Below are 27,590 nucleotides of genomic sequence, written 5' to 3' on the forward strand. Positions count from 1 at the left end.
CCAGTCATAGTCTGTAAGTAATTTACTCACAGGTACATGTTCAATGATTGTAAAGGGCATGTTGAAAGACTCTTACTCATAATGAATCAGTAACTGTCAAAAATGCATAGAAAGCACTTATGGATTGCATGTCTTTACATTTTAGTCTGTTATAGTCTGAGTGCTTACGGCCAATTTCTCATTTTTGTTATCTGGCATGTCACAATAAAACTCTCTTTGTTGCAGAAGGCTGTGGTGAAATGTAAATGTAAGTATAGCACATTCCTGAGAATTTCAAGTGCATTATCAAACCAAAAAGAGCAGTGGGAGCCAGCAAGTCAAAAGTGAGGGGGAACCCAGAGGAAGTACCTGACTTGCAGCTGGCATTCTGAAAGGCTAGTGGGAAACCCTTAATTATTGCTCGGCAGGTAAGAAGGGTGCCCTGTGGACCTCCAACCCTATGGCCATGGCGCCTGCCTATTTAACAATCTAAAGGATGGTGTCCTTTCAACTTGTGAGATCTGACCTATGTTCAAGTGTCTAGCGTCATAGAAGTGTTGAGTGGCAGCTGGTATCAGACTGGAGAGGAAAGGGGAAGATGGGCGTTTGAGTGATCCCACATTTTGACGACTTTTTTTTTCTAAGCAGTCTCACAAACGATTGCTTACAATTTGTCTATTTCCTTCCATTTCAAGGCACATATAAACTATTCATTTATATCTACATGCGATTGCATTGTATTTTTATACTATAGATTCTGTTGTCTATTGAGACTTGCTTTTACTTTTTAACGCATGTCAAAAAATGTACAAACTATTAAAAAAAAAAAAAAAAAATTACATACGGTTTATTAGAGCAGTTAACCTGCCTGCATATGAGAGAGCATGAACAAAACCAAACAAAATCCAGAGGTCCTGTTCGCTTGCAGTTTCTCCTTCTAGTGGGCAAGAAGTGCTAAGTTAAAATACACGGAACTTTTTGACTGCCGGACGGTGTCTGAGGCAGGTGCCAGGGACGACTCCCAGAGTGTGGGCCACGAAGCTGCACAACAGAGGGCGTGTATATTTTCGCCATTTACAATAGGAAATCGCCTCTTAGGAAAAGAGGAAGGGCTATTTTTAAAGCTCCCAGCATTAGAGCGGATATATTTTACTTTCAAGCCTGGAAAAACTGAGTTGTGGAGATCCATAAAGCACACAAGAGCTTCTGCAGCTCTCTTTGGCTTAGGGCAAGCCGAGGAAGGACGCGTGCGTCGTGCTTCCTGCTGGATCTTTAAGGAGCGCTCTGCGCAGGCGTGGGCCTCAGCTGATGACGTCTTCGCGCTGCCCCCTCCAAGCCTCGAGCCAGAGGCGCCCCATGTTTTAGTCTCTGCGCTCCTACCTTCGGGCCTAGGACTGCGGTCTTGGTGAGCCATTCTCCGGCCTGTTCGCGTCGGAGCAGCTGGGGACTGTGCAGCGCCCCGCGTGCCGGTGAGCGACCCCCGGACTCGCAGTCCTCAGGTCTCTTTCTGGAGCGAGGCCAACGGCGGCGTCACGGAAGAGATGGGCCTGATGAGGAGAAGGGGAAGCCGTTGGGGCCGAGCCGCGCGCTGGGCTGGGAGGTGGAGGTGTCGCGTGACTTACCCCTGCGGGGCCGCGCCGCCTGCAAGGGGGCTCCCGCTTCAGCTCGAGTAGGGCCGTTGGGGTTGATTCCAAGCCCCCGCGCCATCAGCCGCCAGCAGGTCCCTAGTTTTGTTTTGTTTTTCTCGTGGTACCTTTTTTGTTGTTGTTTAAAGCCCTTTTGAAAAGTGCTGGTTTCCTTATGTTTCAAGCCCTTATCGAACTAAAATCGGTGTTTTGCTCAGGGGATCCCGACCTGCTAAGAAAAGGGGTATTGTATTTTAATTAATTTTTCCTTTTCCGAGTCTGAGATCGGCGTTGGTTTTTAGTAAATTGAGAGACTGAGATAGAAACGTTGAGCATAGGGAAGAGGAAAAGGTATCTGACACCTCTTAATAAATCAACGTGTCTTCAAGAATAAACCTAATTGAACCCTCAGTGCTCAGAAGAAAATCTGAGAAGGAAGCGGGGATGCCTAGTATCTGATAAAGGATGGCGCTTGTCCATTAGCTTTGACGAAACACCTGTCAGAGGCAGACCCTATCAGGCAACTGTTCGATAAGGTAGAAAACAGCCCAGGCTGAGAGCCATTTGGCTTTGCTTTCTGTGTGTTTTCCCTACAAGGCCTTTAGTGGACTGCACCTTACACCCCCACCTGCATTAACTGAGATGCCAGAGCTGGTGCCTCTGAGGCCGGGATGTGAGGCCCACTGAACCCAGCTAATGTGGTTTTCCTCTAGGCCCCAAGGTCACGTGTGGGGACCAGAAAAACCGAACATGTTGCCATCGATTATTTCCAACTTATAGTGACCGTATAGGATAGAGTAGAATTGCCCCATAGAGTTTCCAAGGAGAGGCTGGTGGATTTGAACCACTGACCTTTGGTTTTAGCAGCTGAGCTCTCAACCAGTGCACACCAAGGTATGCTATTTCGCCTCTGAACCACCTGTAGCTGGCGAGTATTGGTTTGGCTTGAATGTAATGTAATTGAGCTAAATCAAGGGAGGCAGGCTTTTTTAGAGGCCGTAAATCATTTGTTGTGAACTTATCTGGACAACTTGTACATAGATTTTTTTTATAATTGTGAGAGTGAAACATCAGCTTTGTTCCTCATTTGACAATTTTGTCTATTCCCCCACTGTTCTATGTTTGAGTGACTGCAGCAAATGGATGAAATCAGCGAGTTGAATTATGATTTTTTTTATTGTGAAAATATACATAATATATGCCATTTTTACAGTTACTACATTTACCATTGATTACATTTTTCAAGTTATGTACCCATTCTTTCTATTCTTTTCCAAATCATTCCACCACCATTAACATAAACTCAGTGCTCCCTAAGTAAAAACTCCCTTCTCCCCTCCATTCTCCCTGTTAACCACTATGTATGTATTTCCTATAAATGAGACTGTACTGCATCTCTCTTTTTGCAACTGACTTATTTCACTCAGCATGATGTTTTCAAGGTTCACCCAAGTTGTGGCATGCATTTTTCTTTATGGCAGAGCGTGTATGCACCAGATTTAGTATATCCATCTTTTTACGGAGCCCTGGTGGCGCAAGCCTTTGGTTGCTAACCAAAAGGTTGGCAGTTCGAATCTACCAGCCACTCCTTGGAAACCCTGTAGGGCAGTTCTACTGTATCCTATAGGGTCGCTGTGAGTCGGAATTGACTGCGATGGGTTTGGGTTTTTTGGGTATTCATCTTTTGATGGGCATTTTGGTTGTTTCCACCTTTTGGCTATCAGGAAAAGTGCTGTGGTGAACAGTGGTGCATAGGTTTCTGTTTGTAGTCAAGCCTTCGCTCCTGGATATATACCTAGAGTTGGGATTGCTGGGTTATATGGTAGTAATTTGTTCAACTTTTTGAGGAACTGCAGAACTTTTCCATAGTGGTTGTACCATTTTACATTCCCACCAGCAATGGATGAGGGTTCCAGTTTTGCCACACATATTTTCCTTTTTTATTTAGTTTTTAATCATTGCCATTCTAATAAGGGGTGAGGTAGTAGTATCTCATTGGTAGTTTTGATTTGCGTCTCTAATGACTAATGATGCTGAGCAACTTTTTTTGTGTTGTTAGCCATTTGAGTATCTTTTTTGGTGAAATGTCTGTTCAAGTCCTTTGCCCATTTTTTAATTGTGTTGTCTTTTTGTTAAATTATAGAAGTTTTAAAATATATTTTAGATACTAGAGCATTATCAGATAAATGGTTCCAGAAATTTTTCTTCCGTTCTGTAGGGTATCTCTTCTCCTTTTTTGATGAAGCCTTTTGAACAAAAGTAATTTTTATGAGGTCCTGTTCATTTTGTCTTTTGCTGGTTGCTTTTGTTGTCAGATTATATGACTTCTAAATTCCTCTCAGTCTTCAAATTCTTAACTGCAATGTTACTGTGATATATTACTTCCTGCAGAGGTTATTTTTTGTACAGGTATTAGTATTAGTTACTTTTTCTTTCATGGCTTTTAAATTCATATTTAGTTTTCCCTATGTTATTTTTGACACTGTCATCCTAAAATTTTGAAATTAATTTTCCAAATTTTGCTGCTTAGTATTAATGAATTGTATATAATATTTTGGAATTTATCTTTATCATTTTAATTGCGAGCTGTTGAAAGAAAAACCTGTAGGATTTGTTTTTGAGTTGTGTTCGGGTGCAAGTGCTTAAAAGTTTAAAACAGGAAATCTAAGGGTGGAATTGAGGGTGGGAAGAATTATCAATGTTATTTACTAGAGAGGGGCATGAAACATAAAAGCCTGAGAAATACTACTTTGAAATTACCTGGTAGTACATTTAACTATACCTATTTGTAATCTGCCCAAAGCAACTTTTGCCTTTAGTAGTAATTGTTTGAAATGTAGAATGTGTTTTTGTTTTATTCTAAGGCAAATGAAGCCTACATGATTCTCTTCAGAGAGCCCTACAAAAGTATAGACCTTTATCAATGTTTGAACGTTTAATTATCACAGGATTGATACAATTTCGTAATTTTTTTTGAAAACCACTTCTGAAGTAAATGGTTTACTTGTTTTAGATGCTATTTCAATAGCATATAATTCTTCAAAAAAGAATTTGAACATTGCCTCGCAATTTGTTCCAAATTAATTAAATCAGTATAAACATCTAATAATGATTTTTAGTGTACTTTTTTATGAAGTTTACTGTAAGGCTTTTGTTTTTCTGTAGACATGGGGAAAGTCTTTTTCTCCTTTGCTGCTGTGTTCAGATAAAGACAGTGCTTACCATGGAGTCATATCAACTGAAAATAGGGAATGGATTGGTTAGTAGTGAAGTCCTTAATGCAGATGGAGAAAGTGAAGATGTCTCTCAGTTTCTTTTTGTGGGATTCAGAGGAAAAGATAGTGTCACTTGTCCCACCTGTCAAGGAGCAGGAAGAATTGCTAGGGATATGTTACTGCATTGTTTTTTCTCTGGAGAATGTTGGTATTCATTTGCTCAGATATAATAAAACCCCTGCAGCTAAGCTTTTCTTTATGCTCTAAAAACCCTTGGAATTAAAATGAAAACTTCATGTCAGTTGTGTTTAGTCAAAAGACCAGAAAGAAAAGAAAAAAGCCGTAATACTAAGTAGTTCTGGTGGTACAGTGGTTGAAGCACTTGGTTGCTAACCAAAAGCCAGAGGTTTGAGTCCACCATCTGCTCTGCTGCAGAAAAATGTGGCAGTCAGTCTGCTTCTGTGAAGATTACAGCCTGGGGGAAACCCTGTGGAGCAGTTCTGCTGTGTCCTATAGGGTCACTTTGAGTCGGAATTGACTGGATGGCAATGGTAAAGCAATAATAAGGGAAACCACTTCTCTGTCCCCAGTATTTTCCCTTTCCCGCCTCCTATTAAGGTAGATGTACACTGTCTCTTGAGTGAAAATTTTTAGTGGTATTTGTGATCTGTAGAGGGAATATCAGTTCCTTTGCTGTATTTTGTGTTAGAGGCAACTTTTATTCCAAGCTACCTAGGGGACTTAAGTAGCAGTGGCAATAAGTGGAAATCATGAAGATACCTTGTGCTCTTCTCATTGTCTGGTTGGCTAAAGTTGATATATGACCCTGGAGAGATACAAGGACAGAGTTATAGTGTGCATAATGTATACAAAAGCTATGAGAAGTGCCCCAAAGAAGATTACATTTTGAGTGTGTGATAGCTTTACCTTTGCAAGAATAATAGTTTGAGAATAAAAGGATTATTATAGTTAAAAGGACTAATATACCATACTAAGGTGGGGGGAAAAAAGTACTGTTTTATCAGTCTAGATATATTTTTAAGGTATGGCCAAATGGCCGTTTTTGGTTTCCTGAATGTGGATTATAGAGAAAAGAAGCAGCTGCAAGAATGGGGCAGCCATTTACCGAAATGGAGAAGAGTGCATTTGGGTGTGTGCATCAGAGGAGAGATCAGGAAGGAGCTCACTTCTAGACATGGAAGTTTGAGAGACATACTTGATGTCTAGGTGGATATGTTCAGTAGGTACGTAGTTATAAGACCCTGGATTTTTAAATTTTGTAGGTGAGGAAAAGAGTAAATTATCTGAAATACTTCAGGTAGGAAATGATAGGAGAATTCTAACTTGACTCCAAACACAACACGCAACTCTGATAACTTCATCGTTACTATGTATCTCCCAGGGTTCAGGCACTGTTCCTAGAGCCACAAGAAAAATGATCATTGATGAATTTTGTAATGGAGAGCTACATATTAAGATAGTGAATTAGGCAATTTTTCGATTTGGGATGAAATACTAAGTGGAATGTTAATTTTTGTACCAGTAGGTTCAGTGCTACTATCTGTAGCTGTAAACTTTGAGTGCAAATCTAGAACACTGTTTCATATATTCACAACTAGGGCTGATTTATATAGGCTTACCACCCAATAAATAATTAAAAACAACACTGAAGGATAAGAAAAGCCAATAAAGTTAAGAATTTTTAATCACTATCATTGAAGTTTTCATACAGTTTTGGAGTGTTTTTGTGTGTTGTAGGTACCTTAAGGTGTACTTAAGTTACCTGTTAGGTAATCCAGTAGTAAGCATCACTCTACTCAAGTTTCCAGAAAGTCCAGAGTGAGTGAGTGGGAACTGCTTTGTTTGCTCAGACAACAGAATGGGCATGGTAGCAGTGATGTAGCAAATTTTTTTGGTTTTGTTTGTTTTTTAATAAACCATTTTACTGTCATTTCTCAATTTAGGTAACTTAAAATACTCAGAAACTTTCCTAGAACGTCTGCAGAGGATTCCCTCTACAAGCCTAATCGAATCAGACAGATGGCGACTGGTTCAGATGACGACGCGGTGCCTGTGCACCCTTTTTCCAGAGAGGCCAAGAGGATCGTTGCTCTGCCTGCTGCTGACAGACATCGGCTTGCCCTGGCAATGCTATACTCTCCAGAAATGAGGCGAAAACGAACTATCAGGACCCTGTGCATGACTATCTTATCTGCTGTTTTCCCAACCTTCAAAGGTCCTGTCGTCAAGGTCACCCCTGTCATTACTGGAGAAGCAGTTACTTGGCAAATGCAGTTATATGGCACCCCTCAGCTGTCAATCCCTGAAGTTCCCGATGATCCGGAACATAGGCTTGGATTATACCATGCAACGCTGAACATTCTCATCGCCTTGTTCAAGGACTCACGGGACAATAGCCATATGAGGACTGCAGAAAACAGGTTCAAAGCGTTCAAGGTGGCAGTCAATACAGACATGGAGCACACACCGTATCCTGCTATTAATGTGTCTGCTTATGTCATCTACTTGTCTCTTCAGCCCTGGTGTCATAGAGTCTTGCGTAGAATTTTAAGTACCAGATTCACAGGTCCAGCTGAACAGATGATGGTGCAAGTCCATATGGTGGCTCGATGGTCACAGATGACTACTCTCAGTGCTATTAAGAGGTTCCTTAACGAGTGTGATTCGAGCCTGATCCTAATACCTGAAGTAAAAGAGGAGATACCCAAGTTCTATGAAGCATATGAGAGACTTCGTGAAAAAACTGGAGAATGGTTTCCTTATGCCAAGGCAATCAAACACCCTGAAGCCCAGAAGGTGAAGACGGCAGCATTTCCAAACCTGGCATCTGCAGCTCTGTACCACGCAGCAGAGACAACACCAACTATGCGCAACTATAGAGCAGGGAAACACATTAGGGGAGGGCTCCCTGAAAGCACACTCAAAAGTGCTTTTGAGCGTAAAATCTCACGCGAAGAGCGGGCAACACTACACTCCCTATGCATCAGCGGTGAGGTGAGTGACCAAGTGTCACAGACACCGACAGAGGCAGAGTCATCCACGGATGATGATTAATGAGTTTTTGTTGCTTAAAAAAAAAATCCGTAACCCCCCCCCCCCAAACAAACAAATAAGAAACACAAACCCAAAAAAGAAATCTGGAGAGGCAATTTAATAGCTGCTGTGAGGCACACAAAGATTAGATCCATGAAGGCATTTAGAAAGGAAATGAGGAGGAGAGGGTAAAGCAAACAATAAAATGATAGTTTTTTGAATGACTAGGATATGAGGGAGATTGAGTGACATGTAAGATATCGAAACGAACATGGGGGCTGTAGGCTTTCAGTGGAGGATTATATGTTTGCACGATCAGAAAGTAGTTCCTTGGAACTAGCTTTTGAGGGTAGCCTTGAAGATAAGAAATTTTCGTTATGGAAACTGGTGAGAGGTGGAAGAGTTACATTTCAGGGGGAGTTAGAGGAACAGTGAAGATGTGGAAACTTTTTTTTTTTTTTTTTTCAATGTCTGCTTGATTTTAAATAGTGCAACAATATCTTCAAAGCTGGATTACTGTAAATATTTCTAAAATTGAGTACTTCAGCACTCGGGGATGTGGAGGCTCAGAAAGGGCTGGTCATAGTGAGATTGAGCTTGTGGATATGTCACGTTAAGAGCTGCACAGGTGGCCCTGAAGGCTTTGTAAGAAAACTCTTCATGCTGTAACGTGAGCAGACCTTGAAAACATGCTAGTGCAAGAAGTCAGTCACAAAAGATCACTCACTATGCGACTCTTTGTACAACATCTGGAATACATAAATCTATAGAGGAAAAGTAGATTAGTGGTTGCTTCAGGCTGTGGGGTATGGGGTAAGGGAGTGATAGTTAAGGGTACAGGTTTACTTTTTTAATTTTTTTTACAGGTTATTTTTGAGAGTATATTCTAAAATTGGTGATTTCACATCTGAACATACTAAATGCCATTGAAGTGTACACTTCAAATGGGATGTGAACTATCTCAATAAAGCTGTTCTAAAAAAGAAAATGAATAAACATTTGCCACTCATCTTGTATTTCTGTTCAGTTAAACATAAAGAAATTAATAATTATAGGACCTCAGAGCCTGCAAATGTAGACATAAGTGTGTTGTATAGAAGCAAAAGGGTTATGCAACCTAGTAAACTTTGAAGCACCTTTACGAACATTGGTGATTTTGGGGGAATATTTTGTTTAATAAATGCTTCATGTGTTATATACATACAGTCTTAAAAGTTCTTCTTGAAGACCTGTTAAAACTAAGCAAAACAAAGAAGGCAGGCATCAGTGATTCCATGATAAGGGGTAGTGTTTCAGGAAATGGCTTAATAAATTGGGTTTTAATATTTAGCAAGTTTTAGGTCGGGGTGCTTGCTCCCTGTTTTTAGAAAGCAAAACTGAATAAAACAGATTAAGGTCAAGAAGATGATTAAAGGACAAAATCATATCCTGAATAAATGTTGCTTACATTTTTTTTTCCCCAAGATGCAGGTAGTTGTACACAGGATGGGAAACTTGGAAGATAAGAACAACTCACCTTTCATTTAGTATTTCTAGTTGAACACAAGTGTTGTTGTTGTTAGGTGCCGTCGAGTCGATTGTGACTCATAGTGACCCTGTATGTAGCACAGAACGAAACACTGCCCAGTCCTGCACCGTACTCACAATCCTCATGCTTCAGCTCATTGTTGCAGGCACTGTGTCAATCCATCTTGTCGAGGGTCTTCCACTTTTTCACTGACTCTCTACCAACCATGATGTCCTTCTCCAGGGACTGATCCTTCCTGACAACATTTCCGAAGTATGTAAGACACAGCCTCGCCATCCTTACTTCTAAGGAGAATTCTGGTTGTACTTCTTCCAAGACAGATTTGTTCTTTTGGCAGTCCGTGGTATATTCCGTATTCTTCACCAACACCACAATTCAAAGATGTCAGTTCTTCAGTCCTTATTCACTGTCCAGCTTTTGCATACATATGATGCAATTGAAAGTACCATGGCTTGGGTCAGGCACACCTTAGTCTTCAAAGTGACATCTTTGCTTTTTTCAACACTCTAAAGAGGTCCTTTGCAGCATATTTGCCCAGTGCAATGTGTCTTTTGATTTCTTGACTGCTGCTTCCATGGGTTTTGATTGTGGATCCATGTAAAATGAAATGCTTGACAACTTCAGTCTTTTTTCTGTTTATGATGATGTTGCTTATTGGTGCAGTTGTGAGGATTTTTGTTTTCTTTATGTTGAGGTGTAATCCATACTGAAGGCTGTGGTCTTTGATCTTCATCAGTAAGTGCTTCAAGTCCTCTTCACTTTGAGCAAGCAAGGTTGTGTTATCTGTATAATGCAGGTTGTTAATGAGTGTTCCTGCAGTCCTGATGTTCCGTTGTTCATATACTCCACGTTCTCGTATTATTTGCTCAGCATACAGATTGAATAGGTATAGTGAAAGGATGTAACCCTCATGCACATCTTTCCTGACGTTAAATCACGCAGTATCTGCTTATTCTGTCCAAACAAATTGCTTCTTGATCTATGTACAGGCTCCTCATGAGCACAATTAAGTGTTCTGGAATTTCCATTCTTCGCAGTGTGATCCATAATTTGTTATGCTCCACACAGTTGATGCCTTTGTGTAGTCAATAAAACACAGGTAAGCATCTTTCTGATACTCTTAGCCAGGATCCATCTGACAGCAGCAGTGATATCCCTGGTTCCACATCCTCTTCTGTATCTGGCCTGGATTTCTGGCAATTCCCTGTTGATATACTGCTGCAGCTGCTTTTGAATAGTCTTCAGCAGAATTTTACTTGTGTGTGATATTAATGATAATGATCTCCACATTCGATTGAACACAAGTAGGAAGGGCTAATGACATGCTTTGTTTTATTTTTTTTTTTCCAAACTTCATTATATTTTAAACTTTTCTTTGTCGGGGATTTAAAGACGTTGAGAGTGGGCTATTCAGTAGAGATTTCTTTTACGGTAGCAAAACTAATTCTGACATAGAAAAAACTACTGATTTATTGTAGAGAGAAAATGTTCCCCAGTAATTTCTGTGGGGCAGAGGGTAGAAATAGTGCAGTATGCATTTGGATACTGAACTTTCTGAAAGTTCAGATCCACTTGCTAGTAGGATCCCTGACAGATCGAAGTTTCTTACAGGAAATGACAGGGACTTCGAGGAAGAGGATATCAACAGAAAACAACCACCCCAACAACAAAACAGGACCAAGCCATTAGAGCAAGAGAAGGAGCGGCAGTTGTTTGCACACAATGGAAAACCAAAGAGCTTAAGCAACAAAGTGACCATTGCAAACACAGGAGCAGGATAGGGCGGCTGTCAGCACCAAATGTCACATGTGGTTCATCGAAATGCACAGGGTTACTGCATGTCATCTGAGAAGTCAGCTCCCCTCCCCCTTTGGTCCAGGTGGTTTCTTGGAGAACCACTACCTCGAGGACTTTTACTCGGACCAGAAGCATCAGCCAGAGCCCAGGCACTACCAATCATTGCTGTGAAGGTGGGTGGGGGCCAAAAGCGTCCAGGGTCCCCACTGCTAGTGTGGGAGGATGGGGCCACTGCTGCCCTCTGGCTGGATCGAAAACCAAGGTTTTGCTCAGTGCTACTTATTACAGCCAGTAAGCAAGAGGCTGAGGTGGGACATCAGAAAGGCATCTTTATTTCCTTGTGCAAGGAAAGGAACAATTGAGGCTGCTGCCTCCAAGACTGCTTAGCCAGGGTAAGAGGGGTTTACAAGCAGGAAGTTGATAGAGGTTACATCAGCATCATACCTAATCATATTACGCAGGTGCAATGGGGTTTACATATAACTTCATGCACCACGTGTTCAAAAAATGGCAGTTAAATTTTACCCACAGGCAGGAAAGTTACTATGAATGAGGTACTTAATGAGTTAAAAAATTATCTAGAATGTCAACATGATGGCTATCCTAGTTACCTAGTACTGCTGTAACAGAAATACCACAAGTGGATGGCTTCAGCAAACCAAAGTTTATTCTGTCACAGTCAGATAAGCCAGAAGTCCAAGGTGTCAGCTTCAGGGGAAGGGTTTCTCTCTGTCGGCCCTGGAGGAAGGTTCTTGTCATCAATCTTCCCCTGAACTAGGAGCTTCTCAGTTTAGGAACCCCAAGTTTAAAGGAAGCACTCTTCTGGCACTGCTTTCTTGGTGGTATGAGATCTTGTAGACAATAATTTCTCACAATAAATTATAAAAACAGCAGTATTGGGTCATGATCTTGCATCCCATGTAAGTTGACCTTGGGGAGTAAGGTGCTGAAAACCCCAGCACAATCTTAGATACCTGGGTATTTTTTTGTAAAATAGTAAAGTGGCATTCTGACATTAAAAAAAAAAAAAGCCTAGTTATTTTACATTTATTAAAAAAACTTAGGTTAATAGAGTGTCTTTGGCTGGATTCTCTAGAGAAGCAAAGTCAGTGAAGCATATAAATATATTAACCCAGTGCCCTCGAGTCAGTTCTGACTCTATAGAGACATTTATACCAAGGAAATGTCTCATGTGGTTGTAGAGGCTGGAACATCCCAAGTCCATGGGTCAAGATCGAGGCTTCTTCCGATTCACATAGCTGTAGGGACTGGTGAACCCAAGATTGGCAGGTCAGAGAGCAGGGCTTTTGGTCACAGGCTGTGAAGATGGACAGATCCCAAGATCAGCAGGTAGGCTGCTAGCTCAAGTCCCAAGAACTGGAGGTCAGAAGAGCAGGATCCAGAGCAAGTAACAGTCTATGAGCCTTGCCAGAATGTCCACTTAAGTTCAACGCAGGGCGCGTTCCTAAGGAAACTCCTTTAAGCTGAATGAATATTCAAGCAGATCCTGTTACGGAGGTGGTCACAGATGTTGGAAGTGATTACATCATACAATTGCCAAACCACTAAGAATCATGGCCCAGCCAAGTTGACACACAGCTTTAACCATCACAACACCTAAACTGGTTTCTGCCAGTTTCTGTAGTTCTGGGCAGCAGTTAGGAAAGGGCAACCAGGATATTAATGTAAAGCTACAGGGTATGTCAAGGAAGCTTCTTGAGGCAGTGGAATTTTCCACAGCCTGGGGACGTCTGTCTTAGCCCCTCCGCCCTCCTGTCTTTGAACTTTGTCCCTCTATTCTCACTCTGCCTTCAGGGGAGCTGCATGTCTTGACTCTGAGGAGCTGCCAGGCCTTTCTAGGCAAGACAATGGACCTTCCCTGGAGCCACTCCACAACTCCCTCACTCCCTCCACCAGTCAGAAAACCACAACCGCCCACCTCTAGGAGCTCAAGGTGCACCTTTAAGTCCCGACTGTGGCTTCAGCACTTTGCATGTCATTTCTACAGTTGCACAGCCAACAGGCAAGCTCCGGAGATGAAGCTTGGCATCTTGAGTCTCACTGTCTTAATGTTTTGGGAACATTTGGTAATCCTAGAAACTGCTGTGATGGACTTCCAGTAAAGGAAGCTTTGCAAAGTTCAGTGGGAAGAAAGGGTGCCCCTTTGTCCATCACCTGGGACTTTGCCCTCAGTGACTCCATTCCCAGTGCTCTTACCTGAGTAGAAAAGACAGTGGTCAGCAGAGGGTAGTCTGCGGGCCCTGTTGGGCACCACAATGCTCGGACCACAGGTCCTTGTATAGATTTGGAGAATGGAGACTTGGACTAAGCATGAGTGAGGGCAGCAGATGGCTCAGTGCATAAAGGAGGGTTTAACAACTTTTTAATAACTTTATTTGAAGGAAAATTACTAAGTTTAAAAATTTAAAATATCTTTAAAATAAAGTATCAGTCCACTTTGGAAAAGAATGTCTTCATGATGGACAAAACGTGTGTGTGTGTAGCCTCCCTTTTACACCCTGAGAAGGCACTCGGTCTTATAGGATAAAATGAAATAGAGCTTTTTAGTGGGGGTAGACAAATGATTTTCGTCTTTAAGCCTAATTATGGAAGAACAATTTAAGGTGAAAAGGATGAAAACCCAGAGATTTTTTTTTAGTGTCTTTTGTTTAACCTTTAGGTTAGTAGTCAAGCACAAGCCAATTAGGCCAACCAGGGAATTTAGTAAAACCAAAAACCAAACCAAACCCAGTGCCGTTGAGTCGATTCCGACCCACAGCAACCATATAGGACAGAGTAGAACTGCCCCATAGAGTTTCCAAGGAGCCTGGCGGATTCGAACTGCTGACCCTTTGGTTAGCAGCCGTAGCACTTAACCACTACGCCACCAGGGTTTCCTATATTTTAGTAAAGAAGGTGTAAATCCTGCAGTCAATTTATGTGTGGTATTCCTTTGTTTACAAGGAAAAATAAACTGGTCTTTTGCTAAGCAGACCCTATCCAATCAAGATAGTTTGGTTTGCTCATTTTCAGAGTGAGAAAATCAGCAGATAGGCTCAGTATCTTTCATAAGATAATTCACTGCTGTAAAGACCTGGACAGCATAGCTGCTTCCCTTTCCAAGAGTCTGGTGACTGCCTATATACGATCAATAATTTTATTGCAATCAATTATAGAGATGGTACCTGAAAATACAGGAAAGAGGTAAGATGCATTGGCAATTGATAAAAATCATATTAAGCCAGTAATAGAAATTGATTGAACTTTATTGAATGTACGATTTGCAAATAGGAGTAGCATTTCCATTAGGGAGTCAAAAGGGTTCTGAAGATGGCAAAACTCCAAAGATTTTTATACCTTGCCTTATCAACATTGCCCATGGGAAAAGAGCCAGAACAAAACTGAAAAAATAATTTGTGGCTCAGGAAGGATTTCTTAAAGCAGTGTCTCGAAGAACAGTGTAATTACTGACATAACACTAAAACAGCTCTGTTCTGACCTTTGGCATCTCTGTTTCTCAGAACTGACTGCGAATAGATAAGTCTTAAAAAGAGCATAATGTCTGTTGCAAAATGGTCTTCATAAAATTATCTAGACTATTGTTTGACTCAAGGATGCCTTTTAGAAACCAGTTTGCTCAAGGCTCCAGGTTCAAAAGATCTGAGGAATATGGTCTGGGTGGACCCAGAAGTCTGGGTTCCAGGAGAATTGAAACTTCCTCACGATGAATTCCAAAAAATGAAATTTGCCAAATAAATCCTAATTTTAATTCTCGTTCATAGGCTGAACTTTCTCTCATTCCTGCTTTTTTAAAAAACAATAATAATTGTCAAAAAGAGAAAAAAGAGAAAGTAGTGTAACTGTATTCATTGTGGGTAGATGGCTGTCAAGCAGCCTCAACCTGAAAGTCTTGGAAAGGCGCTCAGGGAAAAAGGGGATAGTGAAAACGTGTTATATAGGTCATTGTCATGTTAATTTCTCTGGAGATAGCATCAGAACACAAGCAGGATTCCATGGTAGGCCATTTGTAGAAACAAGTCACTAAGGACATGCCCTACACTTCCAGTCAGACCCTGGAGTTCTGCTTCTGGAAGCTGGCTGCACATAGATAATTCTCTAAAAGAGCCCAATGCCTGTCGCAAAATGGTCTCTGCTAAACTGCTTACAAAGCTATTGTTTGACCTGAAGGTGATACCAGGAAAACCAGTGCCCTTAAGGCTTAAGGTTCAAAAGGGCAAATTGCCTGGGTGGGTCAGCCCAACTCCATAAATGCCAAAAATCTGGATTCCAGGAGAATTAAAACTTTTCCTCATATTCTTTTTTTTTTTTTTTTTTTTTTAGTTATTAGTCATTCTGGCCTATGGCTCATAGCAAACCAGATGAGAAGGAAAAGTGACCAAGGTTTATTTCATTAAAATATATTCATGAAGAAAGTCAGTTGATAGCTGGAAAGATGATGCCTGAAAGCGGCATTATAAATTTGCTTTATCCATGTTGGTATACCTACTTGATGCAGAGCTAAGACACCCTCATAAATTTCAAAAGAAAAGTAGAGTGAAACATTTGTTTAGCTCCTAAAAAGCCTCTTTAACCCTTGTTTCTCCCCTATCCAGTAAATGGCACCTCTCTTCACAGTCCCTCCAGTCATAAACCAGGAAGCTGGCTTGAGGATTCCTCTCTTTCTTTTAGTCATTGCTCTACCTCTGTGTTGAGTCCATGAACAAGATGTCTAGACCTCAAATCCTTGTACTCCTGTGTATACCACTGCCATCACCCTGGGTCAGGCCACCACTATTGCTCATGAGGGTTACTTCAAAAAACACTGTACAGGCAGTCCCTGAGTTAGGAACATCTGACTTATATACAGGTCATAGTTATGAACTAACCCCTGTAAGGCCTATTATATTAAAGGTACAATCTAATATCCAGTGCCATCGAGTCAATTCCGACTCATAGTGACCCTATAGGACAGAGTAGAACCGCCCCATAGAGTTCCTTGGAGTACCTATATTAAAGGTAAAACTATTATATAAGCACTACAGCTGCTAACCAAAAGGTTGGCAGTTTGCATCCACCAAGCACTGCTTTGGAAACCCTATGGGACAGTTCTCCTCTGTCCTGTAGGGTCGCTATGACCTGGAATTGATGGCAATGGGTTTTTTTTTTTTTTTTTTTGGTGTTATATTCAAGGTACATACATTGGTTCATAATAACAAATGGGCACTACTTTGTGACACGTCAAAACGTTACTGTATTATTATGTTAAAGATGTTTTAATGTATTTGGAAGTGATTTTTTAATGTTTCTTATGTATAGAGAGGTAACACTGTGCACTAAGATAAACATTTGCCTAACTTAGATACAAACCATGCCTAACTGTTCCCATTTACCTACAAATTCGATTTAAAGACAGATTTAGGAATGGAACTCATTTGTAATACAGGGACTGCCTGTACTTGTTTTCAGTGCTTCAGTCTGACCCCATCCAATGTCTGTCTTTGACATACAACAGCCGCATTGAGCTTTCACAATGTTAAAATCTTTCACTGATCTCCCAGTCATAATGGGTAAACCCACAAGCAGTGCTGTTACCTGCAAGACTTGAACCTTGGCTTATCTCTTTATATTCAAATGTTTTTATTTCTCTCCCTAACCCTACTCAGCCTCCACCCACTGGTCTTCTGACAGTTCCAAAAACAAGCCAGGCGTTGCCCTTGACATGATTGACTGCTTATCCTACAGGTCTCAGTGGAATTTCACCTCCTGAACACTCTCTTTCACTAACAGGACATTCTCTAGCCATCACACCATTTATGTCCTTCTTAGAACTTTAAATATTTTATCTGTATCTGTGTTTATTATTTGCCCCACCCCCCTAGGGGGTAAGCTCTAAGCAGGGCATCACTCTTTTCTTTACCTCTGTATCCCTGGCATGAATGGATCTGTGATTAGTATTTTTAAGGACTAGAACTCAAAAAATGTCCATATTAGGAGTTGAGATCTCAGTCCAGTTTCTATATACTTGAAATTAAAATATCAATTCACCAGAAATGCCATAATTGATTTAGACTAAGGTTAAAAAAAAAAAAGTATTCACAGTGCATTTACTAGGCTAGACTAATCTTAGTTTTTCTTTTTTTCCTTTCAGCACCAGCTTTTTTTTTTTTGTTTAATTGTGCTTTATATGAAGGTTTACAGAGCAAATTAGTTTCTTATTAAACAATACACATACTGTTCTCTGACATTGGTTCCCAATCCCGTGATGTATCAACCTTGGGTTCCCCATATCCATTCGTCCAGCTTTCTCATCCCCTCCTGCCTTCTCATCCTTGCCCCTGGGCTGGTGTGCCCAATTAGTCTTATATGCATGGTTGAGCTACGTGTATTGTTTTGGGGCCTGTCTAATCTTTGGCTGAAGAGTGAACCTCAGGAATGACCTCAATACTGAGTTAAAAGGGTATCTGGAGGCCATACTCTTGGGGTTTCTCCAGTCTCTGTCAGACCGGTAAGTCTAGTCTTTTTTGTGAGTTTGAATTTTGTTCTACATTTTTTTCCAGCTCTGTCCAGGACCCTCTATCGTGATCCCTGTCAGAGCAGTCTGTGGTGGTAGCCAGGCACCATCAAGTTGTGCTGGACTCAGTCTGGTGGAGGCTGTGGTAGCTGTGGCTCTTTAGTCCTTTGGACTAATCTTTCCCTTGTGTCCTTGGTTTTCTTCATTCTCCCTTGCTCCAGGAGGGTTAGGACCAGTGGAGTATCTTAGATGGCCACTCACAGGCTTTTGAGACCCCAGACACTACTCACCAAAGTAGGATGTAGAATATTTTCTTTATAAACTATGTTATGCCAATTGAGCTAGATGTCCCCCGAGACCATGGTCCCCAGCTCTCAGCCCAGCAAATCGGCCTCTGAGGGAGTTTGGATGTGCCTATGAACCTTTTTATGAAACTTTTATGATAATCTTAGTTCTTTAAACATTGTATTAGATTCCTATTACTATTTTAATATTGTGGAAATTTGTTAAATTTACCACAAACCTGCTGTTGGTGGTGGTGGTAGTTGCCATTGAGTCGATTCTGACTCATGGTTACCCCACATGTGCAGAGCAGAACTGCTCAATAGGGTTTTCAATGCTGTGATTTTTCAGAAGCGAATCACTAGGCCTGTCTTCCAAGGTTCCTCTGGGTGGGTTTGAACCATCAACATTTTGGCTAGTAGCTGAGCACTTAAAATTTGTGCCACCCACACAACTCACTAGAAATCTAATGACTTAAAACAACATGAATTGATTACCTTATTTTCTTATTATGTTGTAGTTCTGGAGATCAGAAGTACAAAATCAGTTTTATTGGGCTAAAATTAAGTTGTTGATAGGCCAGCAATCTTCTTCTGGAGATTCTAGGGAAAGAATTTGTTTATTTTCCTTTCCAACTTCTAGAGATCTACTACATTCCTTGGCTGATGACCCCTTCCTCCACATTCAAAATCAACAGCATAGCATCTTCTCTCTCTGACCTCTGCTTAGGTCCTTAAATCTCTCCCTGACTCTGATCCCCCTGCCTTCTATTGGACCTCTCTAGATAATCCAGAATAACCTCCACATCTAGAGATCCTTAATTTCATCACGTCTACAAAGCCCCTTTACCCTCTACCCATAAACTTGTTGCTGTCGAGTCAGTTCAGATTCCGACTCACAGTGACCCTTTAAGACAGAGTAGAACTGCCCTGTAGGATTTCCAAGGAGCGGTTTTTGGATTCAAACTGTCAACATTTTGGGTAGCAGTTGAGCTGTTAACTACTGCACTTAGGTAACATATTTACAAGTTCCACAAATTAGGATATTGACATGAATTGGCAGGGTCGTTATTCTGTCTACTAGAGTTTTCACAATTTCAGTTATCTCCAATAGACACGTTAAAGTGCTAACATACAGCCAACCCACAAGTAGAAACATAAATTTTTGTATTTATCAGGAAAAATTTATAGCTGTCATTAATGCATTGCTTTCAACAGCAAAATGAGAGAATTGTACTATAAGATTGCAGTGGACTCTTTTTACCCTAATATTTGAATGTGGAAAAATATCCCAGCGCTACAGAATATTTTTCAGGAGTCTGAGAAATTACTTTGCAAATGTTTTATTTATGTCATTTTTATACAATAAAAGCAACTTTTAATAAAGAATGTAACTGGTTTCAAATTAATATTTTCCACAATGTGATTTAAAAATGAGCCTTGAATATTAATGTTCCTGTGAATGAAGTTAAACAAAGGTCTATGTTTTTCCTTTCAACAGTCATCCATATATATCAGGTAATACTGTTTAATGTGAAATATACATTATAAAATGCCTTTGAAATTGAAGTGTCTGGTTGGTAAGTAATTTATGTATTTGTTTCCATTATGTACATTTCAAAGTTTTTAATCATGAAATTTCTATTTTTCCTTTTCTGTATGGCTATGTTTGAATGATCCATTTAGATTCTTCTAAAAGCTTTAAATAAAATGTTGTAGCAGGTGGTAAAGCTACATGATATATATGGTTTTGTTTATATGATTTACATTATCATATACTTTCTAAATCACAAAGCATTTAAACCATGTAACTGTAACTTGTAATATATAATTTGTTAAATTTTAAAACTATAGGAGGAATATTTGATAATATTTGAGCAGCAGTGTTATTTAGGAAATGAGTTGTTGGATTTATAGAACAATCTAATAAATATTAGTGAATTTACTTTTTGTCCTTGCTAGTCCCAAACAGCCATCCTAATTCAATGTGAAGTGAGCTAGATATTTCATTTTGATATGTCCAAGGAGGCTGCTCAAGTGAGCTAGTTTGATCATTGGTGCCTTTGAAGCTCTAATGTCCTGTCACAGGTGGTTAGACCTGTTTACTAGGTATGTGAGCCCAGGGGTCCATTTACTTTTCTTATGTGGATTTAGCTCAGGTGTCCAGGTAGCCAGTCACTAAGTGTGTGGTGCAGGCTCTCACCTACAGTTCTAGATGAGCAAGGGTGATTGGTGTAGGCACGGGTGTCTGGCTGCAGTAGGGGGTTACACGCTGAGCAAGACTGGGCTGACAACTGCCCCTGAGTGTCTGTGAGGAAAGAGTGTCCCCATTCCCTAGAGTGCATAGGTGGGTGCGTTTTGCAGCCAGACTATGGGCACCCGATGCTGTTGGCTGTAAGGACTGGGAGGCACCGCTTATTCTTGGACCCCTGTCGTGGGTGGCTAGGTGGTGTGGGTGGAGCCGCCAGTTCTCAGGTCCTTGATGTGGGTAGATGAGGACCCTGCTTAATAGGCAGAGTGGTGTCAAATGTCACGAAGCTGTTTCTCCACCATATAGGTGAAACAGTTGAAGTTAGACTTCAGGTATATACTCTGTTGTACTGCATAATGAGGGTCTACGCTGTTGAAACGGGCCCACACAGGTCTATGAGGGGGGTGAAAGGCATTCAAAGTCTGTGGACCCCTTATGCCTGTGCATAGGCAAAGGAACTGTTTCTGCCAGCTTTGGGGAGCTGGCAGATTATTTTTTCCTGCTTGTTAATTTGTTCCCCCTCCAAGGCTGGGAGAATGGCTCAAGGCACCTGACAGATCCTACTTCTGGCCCAGAGGATGCTGCAATCTCTGAAACCAGCTCAGACCCAGTGCAGAGCTGGAAGGGGGCAGGTAAAGGGGAAGAGGTTTTTCCCAAAGGGGTGTTTTTTGATCCTCGTGGTAGATTAGATGCATGTACTTACCTTTTGTCGATTGAGCACTGATTTTCACTGATTCTGGAGGTGTGAGTAGGTTAGACTCCGCCAACTGGTCTCTCCCGACGTGGAAAACGCATCCCAAGTGCCACTGCTTGCCTCACCACTGGTGCTAGCTGATCCCGGCCTGCAGGGTGCCGCTTCCTGCTGGATCAGGTCTGGCATCTCCTCACTGCTTCTGAACCATCTCTCCCTCCCCCTGCCACTAAGTCCAATTTCTTAACTTTGCCTTTGATGTTCAGGGCTGCTAGATTGTCATATATAACCGATTCACTTGTTTTTTCAGGCCTTTGTTGTAAGAGGGACCACAGGAGGTACCTGACTACTCCACCATCTTGGCCCGTCTCCAGTTAGATATTTTAGAAGATACAAACTCATTTTTAAACACAGTTTTATTGAGATGTAATTTGCATAGCATAAAATTTACCAGTTTTTCAGTGTATATATAATTCAATGGAAACCCTGGTGGCATAGTGGTTAAGTGCTACTACGCCTGCTAACCAAGAGGCTGGCAGTTCAAATCCACCAGGCATTCCTTGGAAACTCTATGGGGGCAGTTCTACTCTGTCCTATAGGGTCGCTATGAGTCGGAATCCACTCGACTGCAGTGAGTTTGGTTTTTTTTTTTTTGGTTTATATAATTCAATGAATTTTAGTATATTTACAGGGTGGTGCAAACATTACCACGATCTGATTTTAGAACATTTCCATCACTCTAAAGAGAAAACTCAACCCAACTTACATTCACTCCTCATTCCAGTCTTCAGCCACAGGCAACAACTAATCTATTTTCTGTCTCTAAAAAAAATATATATATATATATGCCTTTTGAAATTTCATTGAAAAGAGATCATAGATATGTATTTGTCTTAGGCTCTAGAGCAAAACCAGTGATGTGTGTGTGTGTGTGTATACATTTACTTTTCATATATATATATGTGTGTGTGTGTATATATATATATATAGCAACCCTATAGGAAAGAGTAGAACTGCTGCATAGGGTTTCCAAGGAGCGGCTGGTGGATTCGAATTGCCAACCTTTTTGGTTAGCAGCCACGGCTCACTGTAACTCTCAGCCACTGCACCACCAGGGCTACATATATAAATATAGAGAGATTTATTTCAAGGAACTGGTTCAAGCAGTTGTGGGAGTTGGAGATTCCCAAAATCTGCAGGTCATGTCCAGGAACTGGAGGTCAGAGAATGACAAGTCAGATGCAGGAATGAGAGCAAGTGAGCTTTGTCAGAATGTCCTCATATATTGGATAGAGGCCATACCCCCAGTGAAACTCCCTTTACATCAGATCACAAAATGAAGGATAATTACATAATACTGAGAATCATGGCCTAGCCAAATTGACACATAACATTAACCATCACAGTCCATCCCTTTTTCAACTTGGCACCTGTACACATGTCCTTAAAACATATATAATCTCTAAATAAATAAAATTATAAAGTCATACTTGCACCCAACATGATACAACTAACATGCATACAACCAAAAACGCATGAGCCCTGTTTATATCTTATATTTTATAAGTAATGGAATAAGGGAAGAAAGAAAACAAAAATATTTGGGGTGTTTGTGTATATATATATAAAACAAATATAGCCCTCGTTTCTGCAGTTGCTCACATGGTTGTAACTGGTATTTAGAACTACTTCCACTACTCATTCTGTATTCCCTTTACCCTCAGCAAGCACCTCAGCTGGTTATGGTTCTTTGTCTGGTGGGGTGACCCAAACTTTCATTCCCAAAGAGTCTGTGCCATTAGTAGTCATGTCAGACTTGGGTTGCTGTAGTTTTCCATTGACTTTAATCACAGGGCATGGTAGTACTACGAGATGTCCTAAAGATCTCCTGTATTTCTGACATACTCTTCTTTAGCTCCATTATATAATATAAATCTGATTTCCCCTTGGTAATCAAGATCAATCATACCACCCAATATGGTAACTCCTTTCTTTGTTGATCCAGAGGCCTGAGGAGCCCAAGTGGTCGGGTGGCATTCTTAACTTCCAGTTCAGTGGAAACAGTGTTGTGTCTCCAGTTGGGAACAGTCCTCCCTTTAGAGCTAAGACTTGTAGACCCACAAAGCATAAGGGTTGGAGAGACAGGAAGCACAATTTTTGTGAGTGGGTCACTAGGGATAATAGTGAGTGGTGCCACTAACATTTCCACCCCTTGATTTCTGGGCCTGTAGCACCACATATTGGTTGCTGGTTTAGAGCATATACAGCATATACAGCCTGCTGGAGAACATTGCCCCAACCCTACAAAGTATTACCACCTAGCTGGTGCCGTAATTGTATCTTTAGAAGGCCATCCCATTATTCTATCAAGCCAGCTGCTTCAGGATGATGGGGAACATAGTAAGACCAGTGAATTCCATGAGCATGGGCCCATTGCTGCACTTCATTTGCTGTGAAGTGAGTCCTTTGATCCAAGGGCTATGCTCTGTGGGATACCATGATGGTAGATAAGGCATTCTATAAGTCCATGGATGGTAGCTTTGGCAGAAGCATTGCGTGTAAGGAAAACAAATCCATATCCAAAGTAAGTATCTCTCCCAGTAAGAACAAAACACCGTATTTTCCATGATGGAAGTGATCCAATGTAACCAACCAGCCACCAGGTTGCTGGTTGGTCGCCTGAGGAATGGTGCCATGTGGGAGACCCACCATTGGTCTTTGCTGCTGGCAGATTGGACACTCAGCAGTGACTAGCCAACATGGTCTTGATAAGTGGAAGTCCATGTTACTGAGCCCATGAATAACCTCCATTTCTGCCACCATGGCCACTTTGTTCACGAGCCCATTGGACAGTGACAGGAGTGGTTGGGGAAAGAGGATGACTGGTTTCCACTGATGGCATTATCCTGTCCACTTGATTGTTAAAATTCTCCTCTGCTGAGGTCATCCTTTGGTGAGCATTCACGTGAGATACAAATATCTTCACTGCTTTGGCCCATTCAGAGAGGTCTATCCACATACCTCTTGTCCCTATCTCACCAGTTTTCAATAATATTCCTTCCAAGTCCCTGACCATCCAGCCAGACAATTGGCTACAGCCCAATAATAAGTATACAGTTGCACATCTGGCTTTTCTCCTTCACAAACAAAGTGAACAACCAGGTGCACTGCTTGAAGTTCTGTCCATTGGGAGGATTTCCCTTCACCACTATCTTTCAGGGAGGTCCCAGAAAAGGACTGCAGTGGTGCTTCTGACTACTTTCTAGTGGTGCCTGTGCATCGCACAGAACCATCTATAAACCAGGCACAAGTTTTCCTTAGTCAACTGTTCATAAGGAACTCCCCATGAGGCCACAGGTACAGACTGGGAGAGGAATGGTGGATGTAACAGAAGTGGAGACCAGAGGCATTTGGGCCACTTCCTCATGCAGCTGACTTGTGCCTTCAGGGCCCACTTGAGCTCCATCTCATATATATCACTTCTATTAGTGATGGAGTGTTGCTGTGAATGTCTGACTTTATGACTCTGTGGGTCAGATAACACTCAGTTCATGATGGGAAGCTCAGGCCACATGGTGACTTGGTGGTCCATGATTAAGTATTCAGTCTCTACTAAGACCCAGTAATAAGCCAAAAACTTTTTCTTAAAAGGAGAACAGTTATCTGCAGAGGATGATAGGGCTTTGCTCCAAAGTCCTAAGGGTCTTCTCTGTGATTCACCAATAGAACCTGGCAAGACTCCAAACAGCATCTCTATCTGCCACTGCCACTTCAAACAGCAAGGTATCAGCTGGATCATATGGCCCAAGTGGCAGAATAGCTTGCATGGCAGGCTGAACCTGTTTCACAATCTTCTGTTGTTCTGGGTCCCACTCAAAACTAGCAGCATTTCAAGGCACTTGATAAATAAGCCAGAGTAGTACACACAAAGGAAGAATATGTTGCCTCCAAAATCCAAAGAGGTCCACCAGGCATTGTGCCCCCTTTTTAGTTGTAGGAGGGGCCAGATGCAGCCACTTATCCTTCATTTTCGATGGAATATCTTGACATGCCCCACACCACTGGACCCCTAGAAATTTCACTGAGGTGGAAGGAGCCTGAATTTTTGTCAAATTAAATTCCCTCCCTCCAGCACATAAGTGTCTTACCAATAAGTCTAGATTCATTGATACTTCTTCCTTACTGGGTCCATTCACCATACAGTCATCAATTTAATGGACCAGTGTGATGTTTTATGGAAGGAAAAGGTGATCAATGTCCCTGCAGACTAAATTATGACATAGGGTTGGAGAGTTGATATACCTCTGAGGCAGGACAGTGAAGGTGTATTGCTGATATTGCCAGCTGAAGTCAAACTGCTTCTGGTGTTCCTTTGAAACCAGAATTAAGAAAAATGTATTGGCCAGATAAGTAGCTGCCTGCCAGGTACCAACAGTTGTATTAATTTGCTCAAGCAATGAAAACACATATAGAAAAGCAGCTGCAATTGGCATCTACCTTGTTAAGTTTACAATAATCCATTGTCATTCTCTAAGATCCACCTGTTTTTTGCATAGGTCAAATAGGCAAGTTGAATGGGGATGTGTTGGGAATTACCACCCTTCCACCCTTCAAGTCCTTGATGGTGGCAGTGATCACTCCAAGAACATGGTATTGCCTTTGGTTTACTATTTTTCCTAGGTAAGGTCAGTTCTAATGGCTTCCACTTGGCCTTTCCTGCTGTAATAGCCCTTACTCTACTTGTCAGGGATCCAATATGGGGGTTCTGCCAGTTACTGAGTATGCCTATTCCAATTATGCATTCTGGAACTGGGGAACACATTACAAGATGGATTTGGGGACCCACTAGACCCACTGTGAGATGGACCTGAACTAAGATTCCATAGTAATCTGACCTCTGTATATCCCAACTCTGTCTGGTGGGCCCCAGTGACATACTAAGTCTCCTGGAATTAGTATCAGTTTGGGGCCAGTGTCCAGCAATCCCCAAAAGTCCGATTATTTCCTTTTCCCTAATGAACAGTTGCTCTCATAACAGGCATTTCCCCTTTGGAGAAGGCTGGGAGAAAGATTAATGGTATAAATTTTTGGCAGTGTAGTGGAGTCCTTCCTCAAGGGGACCTGGCCTTCATTCAAAGGGCTATGGGTCTCTAAACTGGCTCAAGTCTTGGGATTAATTGAATGGCTGTGACACTCTATACTGGTGACTTGAGTTAGACTGCCATTCACTTGATCTAGAATTCTTCCACTTGCGTAGATCAAGTAAATATTTAGGAGCTTTCTGATCTATTTCACTCCTACAGAAGCCGTGACTAAGTAGCCAGTGCCTAACTCCATACAAGTCAGACTATTCTGACTACTTCTTTGACTCTGCTGTGCACTATGGTAACCACACTCACCTTGTCTTTGGTGGTGAAGTGCCGCCACTTGGCCCCTACCACTCGGGTCCAATCAGCCCTATTGTAATTTGTTGTTGTTGCTAGGTGCTGTCAAGTCGGTTCCAGCTCAGTGATCCTATGCACAACAGAACAAAACACTGCCCTGTCCTGCGCCATTCTTACAATCGTTGTCATGCTTGAGCCCATTGTTGCAGCCACTGTGTCATTCCACCTCGTTGAGGGTCTCCCTCTTTTCCACTGACCCTGTACTTTACCAAGCATGATGTCCTCCTCCAGGGACTGATCCTTCCTGACAACACATCCAAAGTATGTAAGACGCAGTCTCACCATCCTTGCTTCCAAGGAGCATCCTGGTTGCACTTCTTCCATGGCAGATTTGTTCATTCTTTTGGCAGTCCATGGTATATTCAATATTCTTTGCCAACACCACAATTCAAAGGCATTAATTCTTCTTCGGTCTTCCTTATTCATCGTCCAGCTTTCACACACATATGATACGATTAAAAATACCATGGCTTCAGTTAGGCACACCTTAGTCTTCAAGGTGACATCTTTGCTTTTCAACACTTTAAAGAGGTCCTTTGCTGCAGATTTGCCCAATGCAATGTGTCTTTTGATTTATTGACTGCTGCTTCCATGGGTGTTGATTGTGGATCCAAGTAAAGTGAAATCCTTGACAACTTCAATCTGTTCTCTGTTTATCATGATGTTGCTTATTGGTCCAGTTGTGAGGATTTTTGTTTTCTTTATGTTGCAGTGCAATCCATACTGAAGGCTGTGGTCTTTGATCTTCACCAGTAAGTGCTTCAAGTCCTCTTCACTTTCAGCAAGGAAGGTTGTGTCATCTGCATAACAGGTTTTTAATGAGTCTTCCTCCAATCCCAATGTCCCATTCTTCTTCATATAGTCCAGCTTCTTGTATTATTTGCTCAACATACAGATTGAATAGGTATGGTGAAAGGATACAGCCCTGATGCACACTTTTCCTGACTTTAAACCACTCAGTATCCCCTTATTCTGTCCGAACAGCTGCCTCTTGATCTAAGTGTCTTAATTCACTTAGGGCAGTTCCCAGTGTCAAATTTGGCTTACATAAAATAGCAATTACAGCAGTCTTCAAGGGTGCTTGACTCCCTTCACAAATTTGTTCCTTAGCATTGTGGTGAAAGTTGTGTCCTCTGGGCAGTACATGGGTGGGTCTGTAGGTCCAACCTGATAAATCCACTCTAACATGCCAATTTCCCTAAGCCTTTTGATAC

The 27,590-nt window shown here is 41.5% G+C and overlaps 2 protein-coding genes across 2 annotated transcripts in view; both read left to right on the forward strand.

Annotated features, from left to right (window-relative positions):
• Positions 1-1,277: 1,277 nt before the first annotated feature.
• Positions 1,278-7,976, forward strand: LOC104845603 (uncharacterized). Its single transcript, XM_023544387.2, has 2 exons — positions 1,278-1,448; positions 6,784-7,976. Exon 2 carries the CDS (start codon positions 6,860-6,862, stop codon positions 7,892-7,894), a length of 1,035 nt encoding a protein of 344 aa, XP_023400155.1. The 5' UTR covers positions 1,278-1,448; positions 6,784-6,859; the 3' UTR covers positions 7,895-7,976.
• Positions 7,724-27,590, forward strand: part of LOC135227173 (uncharacterized) — a 53,971-nt gene continuing 34,104 nt past the window's right edge. Inside the window, exon 1 of the mRNA XM_064290023.1 lies at positions 7,724-7,834. The gene's annotated coding sequence lies outside the window, so the exon portion shown is untranslated. The remainder of the gene's footprint in view (positions 7,835-27,590) is intronic.

Source organism: Loxodonta africana, chromosome 8 (assembly GCF_030014295.1).
Source record: "Loxodonta africana isolate mLoxAfr1 chromosome 8, mLoxAfr1.hap2, whole genome shotgun sequence".
NCBI classification, from domain to species: domain Eukaryota; kingdom Metazoa; phylum Chordata; class Mammalia; order Proboscidea; family Elephantidae; genus Loxodonta; species Loxodonta africana.

Coding starts and splice junctions, on each gene's coding strand:
- LOC104845603 (XM_023544387.2), top strand. CDS start 6,860: ATGGCGACTGGTTCAGATGACGACGCGGTGCCTGTGCACCCTTTTTCC.